Raw genomic sequence first — 19,974 nt, forward strand, 5'->3', positions numbered from 1 at the left:
AGGAATGTGGCCTATGCTGGTCTAGTTATGATGTACTAAATATGATGAGTTCTGTTTGTGAGATCTAGAAAATAAAAAAGCCCTTTTCTTTTCCTTAAGAGTTCATAAACACAGGAAGACATGCATGGTAGCTATCACACAGCATGAAAGGAGCACATGACCAAACTTGCATGGAAAAGCAGATGTGTCTGTCAAAGCATCACACTGATACTCAGTATTTATTCCACAGAATAGTGGGCCAGAATGGAACTCTCCCTCACCAGCCGAGGTCTGTGTCTGTGATGTCTGTCATGGATGAAAAACGTCCTTCCTGGGAGAAGGGTTTTATGTTTCAAACACCCAGGTGTTACTTAGAACCAAGAAAAGGAGGTAGGTGATCAGTTTAAACAATGTACTTGTGGTATGAATGGGGGCTCTTAAGAATATTTACCTGAGGGTGGTTTTCCTGTTAAAAGACTGGGTCTCAAGGCATCATCTCTTCTGGAGCAAACATAACCACAAGCGGAGAATGTTTTCATTCTAAATTGAATGCTTGTAAGCTGTGGCATTTCTCTCATTATTTTTAAGTGTTTAGATTGTAAAAGAATCTCAAAACAGCCGATTCTTACAAAAACAATAAAACAAAAACAACCCCAAAAAACAGCACTTGAACATTCCTTCTTTTGCACTAAAACCGTAAGTTTACTTTGTCAAACTGCCAAAGTGACTGTGAATGCTGCAGTGATGTCATCAATAAAGACAGTGAAAAGGACACTGAGAAGCTGAAAGTGCATGTGCTTCCTGTGCTATGCTATGCCTGCCAAATAGGACAGAAGGCCAGAAAGCTCCATATCTCTATGACCTCCCACGGATGTCCCTATTTTATAGAGTTAACTTTTGCTACTTCTTTTTAACTCTCAAAAATCTACTTTTATTCATCCTATCAAAGAAGAAATAGTAAGTCTTTTCCAAGAATCACTTCATACATTTTAATTCTCTAAGAAGTACTATTCTCATCACAATCTAAAAATAATACATCAGTCTTATTTTAAAGGGGTACCTTCCAGTGAAGGAGTTTTTGCCTATAATCTCAGAATCTAAGATTATAAAAGTTTCTGGGTCTTGATATATAAAAATAAACATGTAACTATTTTTTAGACTGTAGAAAGAAAATAAAGTTCACCCATTGCTGCCCCATGAGTGCCTCACTTGGAGAAGCGTGGTTCCATGCATAGCCTACTTTGTAAACAAACCAATAGGATCTAAGAAAGTCAGAGACCTCAGTAAGTTGTAAAGTTTTCTATAAATTAATTTAAAGTATTAAGAAAGATCAAGCATTTGTGACTTGGCTTTCCTGTCTAACCTAAGAGACCATCAAGTCACCTTTTCTAACATCTTTCCTCAAAGAAGCTGTGCAAAGACTTTGATCTGCAAATAGTGCCTGTTGTTCTCTAATGTGGGAGCAGAACATTTATCTACAAAATGAATATGACAATGAGTCACCAAACCACAAGCTGCTTTATTCATCACATGTGTCAGTAAAAATACACTTCTGCTTAAAAAGCAAAATACAGAGACACTAAGGGTTTAAGAGTAGTGTCATGATCCCTGATAGCAAAGAGAGTAAAACCCCGTGGCCTACATCTGAAGATTTGAATGGGACATTAGTAGAGGTAAAAAGTGAGAAAGAGAAAACCAGCAGTGGAAAGAACTGTGCACATAAGAAATGTACCTTCAGAGGGTCTTGATCTAAATCTAAATGCACATACATAATTAAAAAGTGATAAGAAGCATCTTCAAAATTAAGGTTATAAGCCTAGAGACACCTACAAAGGCCCTTATTTGTTCATTGTTTGTACTCTATTAGCCCACTGAACAGAAGGCTGGGGACAGAAGCTGTGCTCTTTCCTATTTTGGCCTCAGTTTTACAGGTAACATGAAGCAGATGTAGGTCAAAGGGGAACTACTGTGAAAAGAGCTTAATGAAGCATTTTTCACAGTAGGTCTTGTTGTTCTGCTCCTTGAAGATGCCTTTCGGCAGCTGTGTCAGGCAGAAAGCACACACAAAGTGTTCAGGATGAAACTTATGCCCCATGGCACTGATGCAGCGGCCAGTGATGGGCTGCCCACAGTCATGGCAGAGGGTCCCTCGGCGGTGATGGTAATGGAGCTCGCAGAATGGACGGCCATCCAGTTCAAAGAAGGAGCCAGAAGAAAAACTACTGAAGCAGTCCTGAGGGTGGAGTGAACACAAAGAAAATGCATGTCAAGTGATAATGCCACCAAATAAAATGGTTGTCTTCAAAATTCCTGCCATTTACCTACCAGTTGTAGGATTTTGCTCAAATCCTTGACAAAGGCTAGATTACCTATTTTTTCAAAGAGATCTGCAAAGGCCCACAATTGAGTCTGTGTGTCATTTTTCCTTTAAAAATAATATACTACCAAGGAAACATAGATTCCTCTCCTTAGACTGGAAACCATCTCACCAAATAGAAGTTAATACTCTCAGGGAAGAAAACTCTTTCATTTTCCCTAAAACTGAAGGTACTTGAGTATACAAACCCCACACACAAAGCACTCTGGATGCCAGACAGTATTCATGGCTGAAAGGTAGTTTTCCAACACTGGGCGGTTGCAGCCACCACACTTAGGTGAGAACATGGCTAAGAAATCCTTTCGGCAGTATGGCTTCTTGTCCTTCTCATGAAAACCTGAAAAGATAAAATCAAAGCTGTAGTCTGAGTTCTTTAAAGCTACATTAGAAGCAATATAAGGTCACCGTTATTACTTCTCGCAACTTCAGAGTCCCTATGTTTAAAAAGGAGATAATTCAGTTGTCTTCCAGCATTGATTCTGGGTATCAGGGCAATTTCTCCTTAATCCTGTGATACAAAGTATTCCCTTGGCCTGAAGTTCTGTTCCTGACATTGATACAACTGTAACTCAACTCAAATGGTCATCTTCTCAGAGGTATCCACCCTGTCCTTCTTTGTCAATTCATCTGTCTTCATTGTATTTAGAGCACTTGCTTTATCTTAAGTCATTATGGTCTGCCTTCCCTCCCTAAACTAGATATCATTACCTCTCCCCATGTTTAAAGGTAAATAATACTTAATAGCAACTATCTTAGATAAGTTATTCATAACCAACTTGTCAATGGAGGAGATAAAATTCACATATACTGACTTAAATGCATCCTAAACATGACCTCTCTGTGGGAACTGATAGGCCAACTAAGTATGAATATCCTAACCAAAACTGTGTAACATGAGCACACACTCTATGCCTCACAAGCCTAGTGGAATGCAATAAGGTGCATTTTGTGAATTGCTTAAGCTGCCTACTCACTAAACACTCTAAAAATGTTCTGTGATCACAGTAGCCAGATCACAAAACTTTAATAGGGTGTTAGGGGTATGATCCAAATCACACAGCTGCTGGTTTTGCTCTTAGTTCTTGTCACTGCTGGATGCAGCTTGCTTCACTCAATTAAGCTTTCTTTTTAAAATGGGTAAGCTACAAAATTTATGAAACCTATGGATCTAAGACTCCAAACAAGTTATTCCATACATATCCTGTGTTATTCCTCTGAGCACTGGAGACTCAGAAAGCACCATTTACTTTTATTTCTCTTTTTGACCCATTCAAAAGATTTTTAGGGGGATGTTTAAGGGAAACTGAATATCAAACCCCTCACTACTTAAGAAAAAAGTCATCTTCTTTACTTTTGTATAACACAGTATTCATTTTTTTAACATTCAGCATGCTTCACTCACCTGAAAACTTATTAAAATGCAGATTGCTAGATTCTCCCTGTCCCTCCCCCTCCATGCTCAGTTTTTTATTCAGTGTTTCTGGGATGTTACAAAGATTTTACATTTTTAACATGCCCCCAAGTGACGTAAATTGATATTTCTTAAGAAAACTGCAAGACAACGCTCCTAACCTAGGTATGACCTCCATTTAGAAATCTTCAGGGCAGTTAGTCTCCAGAGTGAGACAGTAGGGGTGTAAGAACCTCCATTTCAACTTGGGTAAGTCTCAGGAGGAGAATCAAAGCATCCCACCAAACTTGCTATAATGTTCCACACTAAGTAACACAATAAATTGGGAAAGTTTCAGCATTACTGTCCCTAAGGCTCTCTCTGGGTCCAATTACCTCAAGAGAATGAATGAGAGACACTGACAATTAAAAGTACCACAGAGAGAGGAGGGTGTTTTCACTCTAGTGTGACTCTTAGCCAAGGGGGAAATTAGAGAGCACCTGCATGGCCTGGATAATGAACAATTAAAAAGAAAGATGTAGGCACTGAGGACATAGTCCCCTAGGAAGGATGCTAAGGACCAATGCTTTAGAAACTTGAGCTTTCAAGAGGGATTCTCTGAACTGAGGAAAAATGTGGATGAATTTAATTTCCCAGGAGGCGCCATAGTTAAACTGTTATTATTGATGCTCGGTATGTGACTATATATTAGATATGCTATCTAATAATGTACTGACCATATGGCAGGAGACCCATTTACAAGAAGGTCAGAAAAAAGAACAGAACTATAGAAAAAGGAGCTTCTAACTAGTAAACAGTCCCTTTGCCAGGTGCCTTCATTAATAGATATTTTCAGTGTAGTTTCTTGTTTATTTCAAATCATAATAACGTAATCAACTCTGTCAGGTTATACGGAGCCCAACTCAAGAGCAATTAAACTAGATATGTTTTGCAGTCATCCTAAAGGGTGGGTATTTTTCTTTTGTAACTATGGCTGTGCTTCAAATGCGCCTTAACTTTTTTCCAGGAAATTTTTACATCATCAATACTAATGGACAGTGCTGTCCACCCTCTCCTTAAAGGTCATCAATGAGAAACCAAAGTACAATTCCACCAAAATCCAACTTAGGGAATTTCTGAGTTTATTGGGTTTATATAGTGTTGTTAACCCTGGAGCAGCCACACCACCAGAAGTCTCCCTGAACATGGATTACAACTTCCCTATAGCTGCATAGATAGAATTCCCTCTTCTACTAACCTTACACACACTATATATTCTAGCACCTCCTGAGAACATGAGACCATGTACGCCTACATCAGAATTACATTCAGCTGACCAGGAAGTGAGTCTCCTTAGCCACTCCTTCTATGAAGGAATATCAACAATCAACAAGCTCAATTAGTGTCTCAAGCAAGTCAGCCATCCCTGCTCAGAAGAAGATAATGGCTGTTACAGTTAGTAGAAAACATCCTGCAAGAGACAATATTCATTTAATGGCTACTTATTAATTAATTCCAATTTATGCTCATATTTTCATTTCTACTTATACATACAAATATGAAACATTTTAGTATGATTTAGACTATCCAAGTAAAAATGTTGCTTAACTAAATTGGAATATAGAAGTGAAAGACATGCTGATTTATTAAGTGCATTGAATAAGCTCTAATACACAGGCAAATCACTATAAAGAACTTTGTTAATACATTATGTCAGTGCTACTCTATTCTCTGGTAAAGTATAAGAAGTTGGTACTAAGAAAGTAACATGTTCTAGTAACAGGAGAAAATTGAGTGTTAGTCAAAGAGAAGTTAAAATCTGTTTGCGATGTGGAACTTGCAGAAATGAGAAATGAATGCAAATCCCATCCCTTCAACTTTCTAGTTAGAGTTTAGGGCAGATGTCTCAGTCAATAAAGTCTCTGCCTTGTAAACACAAGACAGGGAACTCAGATATCCAGAACCCACCAAACAAACAAACAAAAACAAAGCTGCCAAGGTGACACTGAGATACACATATTTGTAATCTCAGAACTGTGAAGCAGAGGCAGGTGGTATCTTGGGGGGCTTAATAGACAAACAGCCAATTATACCTGGAAAACTTTCAGAGCTTACCTCAAAAGCAAAACAAACAAACAAACAAACAAACAAACAAGGCAGCTGAGGAATAACACCTAAGTTGCCCTCCAGCATCTATACTCATGTGTGCACTTGGGAGGAATAGTGAAGAGGATCAGGAGTCATCATTTTCAAACATAGTAAGCCTAAAGTCAACCTGAGCTACAAAACAAAAGAAAAGGGGCTAGGAGTGTCAAGACAATTCAGAAAAAAAAAAATCTTTGCCAGCAGCTAAAAGTAGGTCACATAGAAAAGGTAAAACAGGGCTGGTGAGAGGGCTCAGGGGTAAATGAGGACCTATATTCAGTCACTAGGGCCCACAAAGCAGGAGAGACTCACTCACACTTGCCTTCTGACCTTGACATGTACATCATAGCATGTTCAAATTCACACACAAAACAAAAATGCAATAAAATTTGGATATTATAAAAATGAGAATAAAATCTTGATGAAAACCTTTCAACTATGGAAGAGGAATTCAGTCTTAAGAATTATGAGTATAAACAGTCCCTGCTATTTATTAGCATAATTCCCATAGACATCTAAGTTCAGGTAACTTAAGGGCAGTAACAGGATAAAAACATGTAAGGAATCCTCTAAATTATAAAAGAATCAGAAAAAGGAGGGAGGGGATGTCACTATGAAAATATCGGTGGAGGAGCATATTCTTGAAGGCAGGGGGTGGGAGAATGGGCTGGGGGTTTTCAGGGAGGGTGGAAACCAGGAAGGGATATAACCTTTGAAATGTAAATGAAGAATATATTCAATTAAAAAAAAGAAAAGAAAATATCGATAAGAGTTTTGTTTGTTTCTACATAAATTATAGGTGTGGCCTCTAACATGAAAGAACTAAGACTGAAAGAAACATGCATTTCACTGTTGGGGTCCTCAGCATGAGCACTCTAGGAGCTGAATGCAAAGTTTAGAACAAGATTGGCTCCAATCAAAAGCCATTGGAAGATCAGATGCCCCACCCTGTCACAAAGCACAGGAATTACTTGAAATGATTTAGTAGAGATTCAGTGTGCTCTAGCACACCTAGGAACTAAGTCAAGTTCTCCACTGGCAGGGGGAAAATGAACTAAGAAAAGTTGGCAAATGATGGCTTCTCTGCAGCTGCAGCTGCCCTGCCCTGCCCTGCCCTGCCCTGCCCTGCCCTGCCCTGCCCTGCCCTGCCCTGCCCTGCCCTGCCCTGCCCAAGCTCTTCTACCTGCTTAAACTCAGTGGTTAAAAATCAAACCAACCAGCACACAAACAAACACCAAAAAACTAAAAAAAATTCTCCCAAATGAACAACAAAAGTCATCAGTGTGAAAAGGGTCTTTGTCAGAAGGAAGGGGATAAAGTGAGGCAGAAGAGAATGAGGAGGGAGGCTATAGGTTATAGGGGTCAGAACACATATTGTACATGTATGGAGTTAGCAAAGAACAGGGACCAGAACAGAGGGTCTGAAGAGAAATGTAGCAACAACAGCTTCCAGGGGTAATTTGGGGAGAAGGACCAGAATGACTGCTGCTTAGCAGGAAGACAGAAAGCATTTCAGGTTGGAGCAGGAGAGTTGGACTCTCTTGCCATATCACCAATAAAATAAAATGAACCAGATGTATTATCAGATACAGCTGTGTTTTGAAAAGGATCTCACAGTTCTATCATGTAAATTAGCGATAAGGATGGTGAAAACTATGCTGGAGGAAAGAAATTCAAATGTTTACTCCAAGGGAACACAATGGGTTTATGTATTCAAGTGATACAAACACATTACGTGTGTGGGGGAGGGAGGTGCATGTTTGTGTGAGTACAGCATGCATGTATATGGGTCATATCAACCTCGGGTGTCAGTCCTCTCTATCCATGCTTGAGATGGTCTCTTGGTTGCAGAATGTGCATGAGGCTGGATGGCCTTAAGGCTTCCAGGGATTCTCCAGTCTCCACCCCACACAGGTAATCTCCTGGTGAGCACCTGCTATCACAGGTGTGTGTTCCAGGCCTAGTTTTTCAGCATATCCTAGGGAATTCAGACTCAGGCCTTCATATTGGTTCAGCAAATGCTTCACCTACCAAGTTATCTACTGAGGTTACAGTGTGTTTTAAAATGATGAATTTTCACTTCTTTAATTTAAAAAAATCAATATAAACAAAACTTAGTAATGTTGGGGAAAGCTACAGAGATGACATATAGATGTGAAATGGACTTTTAAGTGACAGTGCTGAGAACCAAAACTCAGCAGACAGAAGTCCCCAAGGAACAGTGCTGTTGGGCCTTCCCATCTCCCTCCCTTGAGTTTGGCTGTAGCCCCTTCCTACCTTCTGCACCAAACACCTCTCCACAGTGAGAGCAGAAGAAATGCTCTGGGTGCCACGTCTTGTTCATTGCCGTCAGCACTTTCTGAAAATGGGACACACAGAGAGAGGTATTAGAAGGCTTCAGAGTTGTAAAGCATGCCCAGGGCTCTTCATGCATGGTCAGTCACTGCATGAAAGCTGGCAGGGGTGGGGCTCTACTTACATCTGTGATGGGAGCAGCACAGTAGGCACAGCGTGGAGAGAACAGGTGGTGGTAGTCTTTTGAGCAGTACGCTAGGCCACTCCGTTCAAAGAAGGGACTGGAGCCAAGCTCCTCCTTGCAGTGAGTGCAAACAAAGTGCTCTGGATGCCAAGATTGCCCAAGAGCATGGATCACCTAGAACATCATAAAGCCTGACATGCTGACAAGTGAAGCAGATATACCTCTAGAGGGCATTCTTCATGCTGCATTTCATGTAGACAATGCCTTCATGTATACAGTTACAAGGCCCAGCCCAGAGCTATGTTGCACTAAGACCATCTATGAGCATGCTTAAAAGGTAGTAAAAGAACTGACTGATCAAGAAGCCAAGCAGACACGACCTCTCAGATCTGAGCCCCCTTGTCTCTCATCCTTCTGGAGTCAGATTTGAAAGCCCTGTATCACGGGTTTGGTGATAATGATTCAGAGTAAGTCCCAGTATCTCTAATTTAAAGTTACATTTAGCTGAAATTACATCGAGTAAATTCAAGTCCAAGAATGTCTAAAGAAAGGGAGCAGTGAAAAAAGTAATCTCAGTAGTGGCAGTGAATAAAAATGATTAGGAATTCAAACTTGGAAGCTAGACTGTCCTGGACTCAAATGTTCCCTTTGCTTCTTACTTACCAGACCTTGGTCTTGTCAGCCAATGTCACTGAGCTCTTTGACTTCCTTGCTTTTGCAAATGGTACTCTAATAAAACTCCTTAACAGGCTGATTCAAGTATGAAATGCAGGACTTCTTACAAAACACTCATTCCAGTGTCCATATTACTGTAAGCAGTCAGTGACTGATAACAAGTACTCCTACATCTTATAAACAGAAAGAACCATCCTTGGACACCCACAAACACAGATGCTATTGGCCTGAAATCCTAGATCACCCTACCTTCCCAGCAATTGGTTTCTGGCAGGAAGCACAGTAGCCCTTGGGGACTGTGGCAATCCCAAGATCTTGTAGTTCCTGTTCCAAATCTCCAAGCATTGAGTCCAGAGATGCCTTGTGATCCTGCTGGTCTGGCAAGGGTTTCTTGCTGGTATCTGCTTTCACTGAAACCTAGGAAAAGGAAAGAACCACAAAGAGAAATCAGCCTGCACTCACTACTAACTCTTTTTGACATCTGCTATACAACCTATTAATTCACTTCCAATGACTGATCTTGTCTTCCCCTAAACTTCCTTCAAGGTGCTTAAGACACCCAACATAAATATGAATAAAAACACTTTTATTTCTATTTAATTTTAAATTCCTTGGCCAAAATGATATCTAATTTATCGTTTATTTGTAAATCTTCTGGCTGCCAAAAATTGAGTGTATGAAGATTATTAGTCTTTGCAGTTCTTACAGTGGCCCAGGTGAAAACTAATTATTTCTCCCTTTTATATATTTATTAATTGCCAAACACCTAGTTTGTTCCACTCAACATTCTAAGAACTTGTTATAAAGCTATATATAAAAATACTAAGTTTCCAACTTCATGGAATTTTCATTCTATGATTATCAGGTAATAAACGTGCTGCATGTCATAAAGAAAAGATGTTGGTTATGAGACTGATGTGCTAGAGTGTAGTGTGATAAGCACCAACTGACCGCTGCCTCCAAGAAAGCATACTTGGGCACACGTACTTAAGAATCCTGAAATATTGGCATTCATTCCACCGAGAGAGATGGCCCAAAGAATAAAACCATTTGGCATATTAAAAGAAAAGTTACATGATCAACACAGCCAGAGCAGAAGGACTAAAACTGAGCAGGGAGAAGACTGTATGGATAAAAGCCAAGATTTTCTAGGTCTCTTATGGAAAAAGTTTGAGTCCTCTAACAAGGTGATGGTTGTGACTGTTATGCAGCTAATCTGAGACTGAGGAAAGCAAATGTGGAGGAATACTTTGTAATGATTTGTGTGGTATTTAAGGCCAGTTAAGAGAGAGGGTAGTGAGACCATCTATGATTGTATTTATCAAACACAGATCCAAACCAAGTACTTTATATCATTCAAACCAGGTTAAAACACACACACACACACACACACACACACACACACACAAACACACACTCCTTTTCCAGTCAACGTTTCGTGTCCTTTTCATCATGGGCAGCTGCTACCATCTATCTACTTAATGATTATCTTATCATATAGATAGTGTCTCTCCACTGCCTCCTTTTTTACCATCAAACAGACATTCAAAGCTTCACACCTAACACTCTCATTTATCTTCCCAATTGCATTTTCTATTTCACAGTTAAAAGCCTTATTGTTGAAGCAGGCAGGCTCCCAACATTCTCCTGAATGGTTCAGACAATATCTGGCTGCAGGCCTCTTGTTATTCAATCTTCACTGTCTGGAATAGCTTCATATTATTTTACCACGCAAATGCTCATTTGCTTCAAAAAATTGATCCTTAAGCAAAATTCTTTCCTCTGTTTTATATAACAGAGGTTAGTGTTTGTGAGCTATCTATTCACAGGGTTAACATCTAGAGGTACAAAAATAGTTACTAATTTTACATTTGAAAAATAACTAGGTAAAAATATTCTTCACGTCTACATCTTTTTGCTTGCATATTCTAAAATACTTCTGGATACATACTTAAGATGCAGTATATTATGATGACCTGCAGAGGGCAGAATGGGACAATCTGAGACATGACATGGAAACAGTTTTACTGTAGATATTTTTGTACTTTTGATTTTATACAACGTATGTGGATTATTTTTAAAACATACATTGTAAATTAAATTTTAAATACACAAAGATACACTTTAAATCAACAAGAAAACACAGCATAAATTTCCTAATGATTGTTGTTCCTAATGATTGTTAAGTACTCAGTGCAAAGTGTCCATTCACTCAGATTTAGCATAGATGTTAGCTAATTATAAAGTATTAGCCATCAGAGAACCTTGTCTGTGACCTTTATTCATCTGTCACTCCAACAACTATGTGTTACTGTGTGCTAGGATTCTGAGTGGGATTTTGAGAGTTTCATGTCTTGTCCCTGCCCCACTCTATCACACATATTTTAACAGTCTTCCTTAAACATTTCATACTGATTTCATGGGTGTGCATCTTAAGTTCCCATCAGATTTAAAATGGTTAGATTCTTTGTATTTAGAATTCTAGATCTACTTCCTTGATAATGCTTAAGGCTCCTTATCTGGTTTCTGCTTTCTGCCAAGATGCATGAGCCTGCCATTTTCACTCTACAGACAAGAACAAAGAGCAGATTTTATCTCGGTATAAGCTCAGAACTTATCCTTCCTACCTTGGCCTCCCTTGCTCCATTCCAGCCCACTGGCCTCTTTGTCCTGCTCAGGCAGGTGTCTTTAGCAGACCTTCTACATGATCATGCTTTAGGTACAATCTTTGCCCTTGGCACTACTCTCTAACTCTTATCAATTGTATCTAGGCCTCATCTATTCCTTAAGTGTCCATTCTCATTCCTATCATAACTGCTCTGATAAAATCAGCTTAACCTGTCAAAATCCCTCAGCTTTACTCCACTCATTGGAAAATCACCGTCCCTTTCTTCTAGAAACACTGCAGAGTTCCATGACTGTACCAAAAACAATCCGAGATCCTCCAGATCAAGGCCTATAACATTGTATCATGCTATCTTTCATGCACAAATGAGTTTCTCCACCGAATTAAATCTAATCTAAGAAAATGAACACCACCATAAAATTCCCAAGGAGGGGATGAGAGACTGACCACGACCAAGCTTGGAGCCTCTCTGGAACTCAGAGACTTCATAATTCAGACAATACCCACCTTGTCCTGCATTTCACTCAGGTGGGCCATGAGCTCATCCAACTGAGCAGCTGCTGAGGTTTTAGAAGGAAGTGCTGATTCTTTTGGCTCTTGGACCTCACTACAGATAGAATAAGAAAAGCAAAAAAAAAAATCAAATGAATATTAAGTCATATATAACATACTAGAGGATGCAATTTTACATATTAATCTATTTGATATGAATCTAAAAACCAGAGACAGGAAGTATTTTAAGTATAGCTGCTACTCTAAATTTTTAAATAAGGCCTCTCTGTATTGTTCATCTGTTTCATTTTGGTCACCTAAATAAATAAATACATGCATGCAAACATATATGCATACATGCATGCATACATACATGACCTATTTCTTCTCAAGTATATGAAGAAAAGCATTGGACATGGTTCCAATTAATAGAGTACAAGAAACTTCAAAACAGAGCTGTAAAGCCATAACATGCATTTTAATTTTAAATTATAAGTCATACCCAATGAAAAGTTTTAAAAAACCAAAAAACTGAACAGATATTACTCTAAAGATGACTAATAATCATCAGGTATACAAAAAGGTACTCAAAGTTATTAATCATCAGGAAAATGCAAGCCAATATTATTGTGAGGTAGTCTTTCATACCCAATACAGCCTTAGGGAACTACTTGCAAAAGTATAGAGAAATGAACCCAGTAAACTACCAATGGTGTGTAGGTTGGTGTAGTCACCATGAGAAACAATATGAAGGCTTCCAAAGAAATGAAAAATAGAACTACCATATGACCCAGTAGTGCCTCTCTGCTGTGAAGGAAATGAAACTAACAGATAGGAAAGAAGTCTGTGGCCCTATGTTCCTTGTAGTGATATTTACATAGCCAGAATATGTAAATAACCAAATTATCTGTGGATAAGTAAATTAATTAGGACAGTTAAACTATAATGGATGATATAAACACTGGAATATAATTCGGCCTTAGATAAGAAACAGATCTTGATTTTGACTCAACATAGAGGAGCCTAAAGGACATTGTATAAAATTAAAGTAAAATATTTCATGACTTCACATACATGTTTATATGAAGAATATAAAAAGATTAAATACATAGAAATATAAAACAGAACAATGGTTTCTAGGAGCAATAAATGGGGAAGGAAATGAAATGTATGCCAGAGGACCCAAAGTAGTAGATATGTGTTTAGAGGTCTAATGTACAAGTTGAGATTTATAGGTAATAAAATTGTACATATTTGAGATTAGTACTAAATGTGAAAATGTGTATATTTGCTTCATTACATCACTTTAAGCACATTAACAATAACCTCAGAGTCACCAATAATTCACCAGTTGCATTACAGACAGAAATCAATAAAGCACTTCCCATTGGTGTCATTTGACCAGGAGCGAGCCTGAATTCTCTACTTTTCTCTCCCCATGTCTTCCATCATTCCTAACAAAGAGCATTCACTGTATGTTCACCTCCCCCTCTCTCTCAGAATTATTTTATTTTATGTATGTGAGTACACTGTAGCTGTCTTCAGACACACCTGGAGAGAGCATCAGATCCCATTACAGATGGTTGTGAGCCACCATGTGGTTGCTGGGAACTGAACTCAGGGCCTCTGGAAGAGCAGTCAGTGCTCTTAATTGCTGCAATCTTTTGTATGTAAGAGGTATTTTTATCATAATGCATTGCCACTAAAATAAACATTCACTACCTATATGTATCCTGAATATTATATTGTAGGCATTGAGCCATCTTGCCAGCCCTGCTGTGTATTTCTTAAATAGCACAAAAATCACTGCATGAGGAAAGAATGGGAGATTCTGTACAGAAATCTGTAATAGTTTTATAAGAATGAAATTATAACTGAAACTGACCCCAAATGACCCAGATAGTAAGTAAACCAATGCTATCAAACAATATCCATATGTTCTGTGTAACGTTTATGGTGGATCTTCATTTCATAAGATTGCCATTAGTCTTTGTTCTGTCTTCGGCAAATGATTATCATAACAAACATGCATGCATTACTGTTGGACCAGGAGTACATAATTCAAGATTACCACTGCGCATTTGCTTAGGTGGCTATAGTTGATTACATGGGAAATCCAAGGCACAGTGAGGTTGGTTGTTACATTGTTCTCTTAAAAGCTAGTTAAACAAATAGGCTGGGTATACAGCTAGAAAGCAGTCTTATATGACCTTGAGGTCTATTATTAACTGTCAAGTCCAGCAGAAGCTGCAATCTTTTGTATGTAAGAGGTATTTTTATCATAATGCATTGCCACTAAAATAAACATTCACTACCTATATGTATCCTGAATATTATAATGTAAGCATTGATATATACAATAAAACAAAGAGAAGATCCACATTAAATAGAAGTGTATACTATGTGTCACTTTTCCCCTTTAAATTCTATAAGATTCCATATTCATATGTTCTGTTTAACGTTTATGGTGGATCTTCATTTCATAAAATTTACTTGAGTTATCAGTAAGATTACATTAAATTTATGGGCTAGTACACCCAAGAGAAAACTTTTAAGGCTTAAAAGGCTAAGCATGTGGAAACACTTCTGTAATTCTTACAACTTCAAGACAGAAGCAGGCAGATTGCTGTGAGTCCCAGACCAGTCATAGATATATAGACACTACCTCAAAAATAACAAAAACAAAAATTTCGGAAGGAAAAGTTTGTCCCAATAAAGGTAACATTTTATAAAACAAAGATAATTAGAAGTAATCAGTTTTATGCAACACTTATAAATGAAAATGATTAAATGTGTGTAATGGCAACAGAATAAATAAACAGGCCAAAAGAGTAGACTAGAAAATTCAGAAGCAGACTCCTACACCTGTAAAGATCCAGTATATTTCATGAGGCATTTCAAAGTGTCAGAATTAAATTTAATGGACTTAATAACAATCTGTCTAGAACCATTTTACAGCCCTTGACACATCAAATACATAAACAAGTGAGTGGAATTGAATATATAAATATTTTAAAAATTAAAATATTAGAAGAAAATGAGTAACTTTTAACAACTTAGATCCATGAGCATGTTTTAAACAAGAAAATAAAACTAAAGTGATATGACTAGAGATATCTCAGTGGTTAAGGTCACTCACTGTTCTTGCAGAGGACCTAAGTTTGAACCCAGAACCTACATAGCAGCTTACAACTCTCTGTAACTCTAGTTCCAAGGAATCAAACAACCTTTTCTGATTTTCATGAGCATCAGAAACACAGATGCTACACATACATAAATGCATGCAAAATATCTATACACATGAAAATTAATTTAAAAATAAAAGTTTAAAAACCTCTGAAGTGACACAAAAATCTATTACTAAAGTCTGTTTCACAAAATTACTATAGTTAAATCATTCAAAATATTTGTAAAACTTCTATATATTGAAAAAGCAAACCAACAGAAAAATGAGCTATATTGTTGGTAGATTAAGAAAGAAAAATTTAAATGTTTATTATTATAGATATGAATGGAGGTTTCCAAAAGGAAACTGTGTGTTCAACTTAATCAGCAAGGCTGGTTAATTGAACTTTAATGATTGTGGTAAGAGTGGAATGTTGTAAGTCCATACTTTAATAGCAATTTGTCCTGGGCTATATTTAGGCCCATAATCAATTGTCTTATACATATGACATCCTGTGACTAATAGATACAAATTTTATGAAATGTTATAATTTAACAAAATCTTAGTTTCCATCAACCATAAAACTAAGAATCCTATTAGATTAGCATGGAGGCCTAGAGCAGTGGTTTCAATCCGCATCCTTAATGTTTCTACTAATGTGTTTGAACATTTCTTAATTTATTATTTGTCTTGTTGTGTAACTTATAAAGACTTCATTAATGTTTTCCCATGTTATAACATGGAATTTTGAGTAGCCTAAATCTGTGCTCATAGGCCATGGCCACTCATACTTGCCTTCAGAATAAACAATCTCTTATCTCCTTTAAGGTAAGAGTTATGTTTCACATTGACATAAGAAAATATACAATTCACAACCATATGGTATTTAAAAACAAGGAAGACCAAAATGTAGATACTTCAATCCTACATAGAAGGGGGAACAAAACAATCATAGGAGGTAGAGAGAGGAAGGAGCCTGGGAGGGAGGGAGCAGGGGGAGGAAAAAATGGCGGTTAGGATCAAGTATTAGAAGGGACAGAAGTACACAAGGTCAGGAAATTGAATAAAAACATGCAGTAGCTAATAGTTACAAATTAGAACCCACACAGGAAATATTCTTAAGAAACCTCAAAGTAGAGACCTCTGATCTGTCCATGGCCTTTTAAAGAAAGCAAAGTACCTTACTATATCTTGAGCTACAAGCTACTTTATGATTTGGAAATTTTAGTAATACAAATCACAACACATGTATTTGAAAGACTGTACAGAATGTATACTTTCCAACTAAAAAGCTTCATCATGCTGAGTTTCCCTTTGTTTAATTCTGTTATATTTTGCGAATGTTTCCTCCCATTATTACCAAAAGTGCTATTTTTGCTCAGGTAGTAGATATAACTATTGTCATATTGCTATTGATGGATAGTGGTTAGAAACATCCCAGTGCTGCAGTCACAGCTGCTACTAAGCACACTCTCAGGATATAGTGGGAGCAATGTGCATGCCGCTTATGCAAACCAGTGTCTATGGTAGAAACAAATATGGGAATCTAGATACTGAATTTAGCATTCTATCTGGGCATGCTAGTGTTTATAGCTCAGAATTATAATCACCTAGGAAATTTGTAAAACTCCACACATAGTTATGGAAGGGTTTAATATCATTCTCACACACACACATCTCCATTGTAGGTATAGCTTGGTAATAGAAATGTATCAGTCAAAATATTCCAGCCAAGAAAATACAGCATGTTTAAGTTAAAAAATGGAAATAATGTCATAGAAAATTGATTTCACAGATGGTGAGAGAGTTAAGAAGCAAAACAGAACACACGGAGCTTACCAGAAACCCCCAGCAGCAAGTCATCACCACCTCTATGCTAAAAGGGCAGAATGCATGGCAACATCATGAGAGCCCATGCCTCTGGTTCAGTGTGCTGAAACAACAGCACGTTGTCATCCTCCAACTGAGAGATAGAGCTGCTGATAAAGACACTGGACAGTCAAGCACCAAGACAAGGCAAGTGCCCTGCATTTTCCTACTCTGTATCAGCTAGTCTATTCAGCACTTCTTGCTGGTAATGGCCCATGATAGCCAACTGTCCTGGAACTTGGAAGATCCAACTGCCAGAGACAGGTCTCTAGAACACGAAAAGTTAGGAATTGGCACCGAGGGGGAGATTGGATAAGGGATTTACTAAAAGAATTACTAATGCCATAGATAGACAGATGACAGCATGATGGGGGAATCTAAGGAGTGTTCAGGTTCATACGGCAGAGTGAATCCCTTATACATGTTAGGGAAAGGGGGAGGTTCTATACTGTAGGACTGATGAACAGTCTATGGTTTATGCTTGCAGTCAGGCCAGCTCTGATATGTGACTGTACACATGTGTGTGTGTGTGTGTGTGTGTATGTGTGTGTGTGTGTGTGTGTTGGGAGTGGTCTGTTAATATAGGACCTGTATGTAGAATAAGCTATAAGCCTAGGGAGAGCAAGTATCTAGAAAAACAAGTTGAATGGAAGGCCTTTGCAAAAATGTCCTGGCCCTAAATGACAGAACACAGACTAAGAAAAGAGACAGAGGCCAGTGACCCAGTACTGTAGAACAAGATGACCATAATACAGTGTCATGATCAAATAACTGATCACAGTGACAGACAAAGTGGAAAACTGCTAATGCTTGCACTGGTTTTCATGTTACATATTTAAGTATTGACATCTTAATAAAACATACACTTGCTGAGAGCCTTTTAAGTAGTTACCGCTTTTGTTGTTTGTGTTTGTTTTGTTTTTAGCTAGGACAGAAGGGCAAAGACAATGGAGAAATGTTCACCGACCACTTCCTGAAGCTGGAATAAATAGGCAACATGTATATAACTAAACTAGCTTCACTCCCACCACAGAAGGAAGTGACCTCAAGTGGAACATATTAAAATGCCTTCCTGTATTTCAAGTCCATTGTCTGATATAGCTCCCCATGTGTGCTCTATGTACTATGATTCTGAGATGAGATGGTGCAGTGGAGCACTCTGTCACAAATACAAATCCTTAAGAAAGGGGTCTAATCATTATATATATATATGATTAAAGAGACAAACAAGAGGTGGCCTTTCTGTTTCTGATTTGTTTTAGATTACTAATTCTGCTTTGGTCTGAAGAAATTACTTAGCAAGTGAATCTATTCCATGTATAACATTTACTAAAGGGAAACCCTTCCACCACCTACATAACCTTTGAGCATATCTGGAAAATAGAATTATGTATTCAGTTGTCTGTGATAGACCCTTGCTATCTTCATATAGTCTTGGTCCTTGGACTGACATTTTTGGACCCTTGCTTAAGTTTCTTCAGGTGTGTTTTCTCCTTTGAGCTCTGCTACATGACACCTGGAACTGATGTGCCAAAACTCTGTGCTGGTTCTGAAACTTTTATCCCTTTTAAGTGGTAAAAAAAAAATGCAGAGATACCCCTAACCCCCAGCCTGGACACCTGTCTGAAGGCGAGGTACCTTGAGCGGCTGCCAAGTCAGTGTAGAAGGGTTCTGCCTCTACTCAAAGGCTCTGGGAAGAGGCATACTATGGACAAAATCAATAACTATCTTTACAAACCAAATTGTCAATTATTGATAATAAATTACCTGATAACTTTTAATTGTGAAGTTATTTATTAGAAACCAAAGCATACCTGTAGACATTGGGCTCCTGGATACTGGTCGTATACACGAGCTGCACCTAAGAAGTAAGTGACAGAGAAGAGTAAAGAATGGTATTTGTGTTAGAATGCTGTAACTAATTAACATGGAGAATGAGGGTGGATTATAGCTGCCAAGGGGGATAATCAGGATAGTATTCCGGTGCACACTTGTAGTCTAAGCTACTAGGGCAGATGAGGAAAAAGATGCATGAGTATGAGGTTAGTTTGAGCAGCATAGTGATACCTGGTCTCAAAGCTAGTAATAATGATAATCAATAAACGGAATAACTAGCATATTGCTTAAATGTTTCCAAAGGTAGAATTGCCATCTGTCATACTGAGAAAAACCAAATTCTAAACAGAGAATTTGGCACCTGAATGGTTACTACCCTCCCTGCCCTAAAAACAAAGATATAATGAGATGCATCATCTTCAGATAGGAAGCATAAAATGCCATGGTGGCTCAGGGAAAATCACTTTAAACACAATGGTCCCTAGGGGAAGGCTAAATCACAAACTTGGCTTATGAAAAGTAACCAAAGATGTGGCTGGGCAGCAGTTCATCTAGTTATTCGTTGAACACACACTTACTGAGTGACTGTTATGTTCCAGGGTGTAGGATGTTGTACCCAAACCACAAAACAAGACAATCACAGTAAAACCAAATACTCTGGGAAATGGAGTGAAGTGCCTGCCTAGCATCCAAGAGGCCCTGGGTTCTAATCCTACCTCCACATAAACTTGGTGTGGTGGTATACTCCTGTAATGCCAGCACTTGGAAACTGGATGCAAGATCAGGACTCCATCTCATCCTCTCCTACACAATGAGCTCAAAGTCAGCCTACATTACTTAAGACCTAACATAATAAAACAAAAACTGAATATTCTAGAGCTTACATTCTATTGGCAAGGAGCAGATTTAAAAGTTCATCAGGGAGTATAAAATAATAAGT

General features: G+C 38.2%; 1 protein-coding gene across 2 annotated transcripts in view; it reads right to left on the bottom strand.

The window, feature by feature from the left end:
• Positions 1-1,478: 1,478 nt before the first annotated feature.
• The window catches only part of Lpxn (leupaxin), a 32,236-nt gene continuing 13,740 nt past the window's right edge, over positions 1,479-19,974 (bottom strand). For both annotated transcript variants that reach the window (XM_052189166.1, XM_052189167.1), the window contains 7 exons: positions 19,013-19,059; positions 12,179-12,278; positions 9,295-9,462; positions 8,371-8,544; positions 8,169-8,250; positions 2,545-2,693; positions 1,479-2,212 (listed from right to left, as the gene is read on the bottom strand). In XM_052189166.1, the coding sequence (XP_052045126.1) occupies positions 1,943-2,212; positions 2,545-2,693; positions 8,169-8,250; positions 8,371-8,544; positions 9,295-9,462; positions 12,179-12,278; positions 19,013-19,059 (990 nt within the window). In that variant the 3' untranslated portion in view covers positions 1,479-1,942. The remainder of the gene's footprint in view (positions 2,213-2,544; positions 2,694-8,168; positions 8,251-8,370; positions 8,545-9,294; positions 9,463-12,178; positions 12,279-19,012; positions 19,060-19,974) is intronic.

Source organism: Apodemus sylvaticus, chromosome 1 (genome assembly GCF_947179515.1).
Source record: "Apodemus sylvaticus chromosome 1, mApoSyl1.1, whole genome shotgun sequence".
Lineage (NCBI taxonomy): Eukaryota > Metazoa > Chordata > Mammalia > Rodentia > Muridae > Apodemus > Apodemus sylvaticus.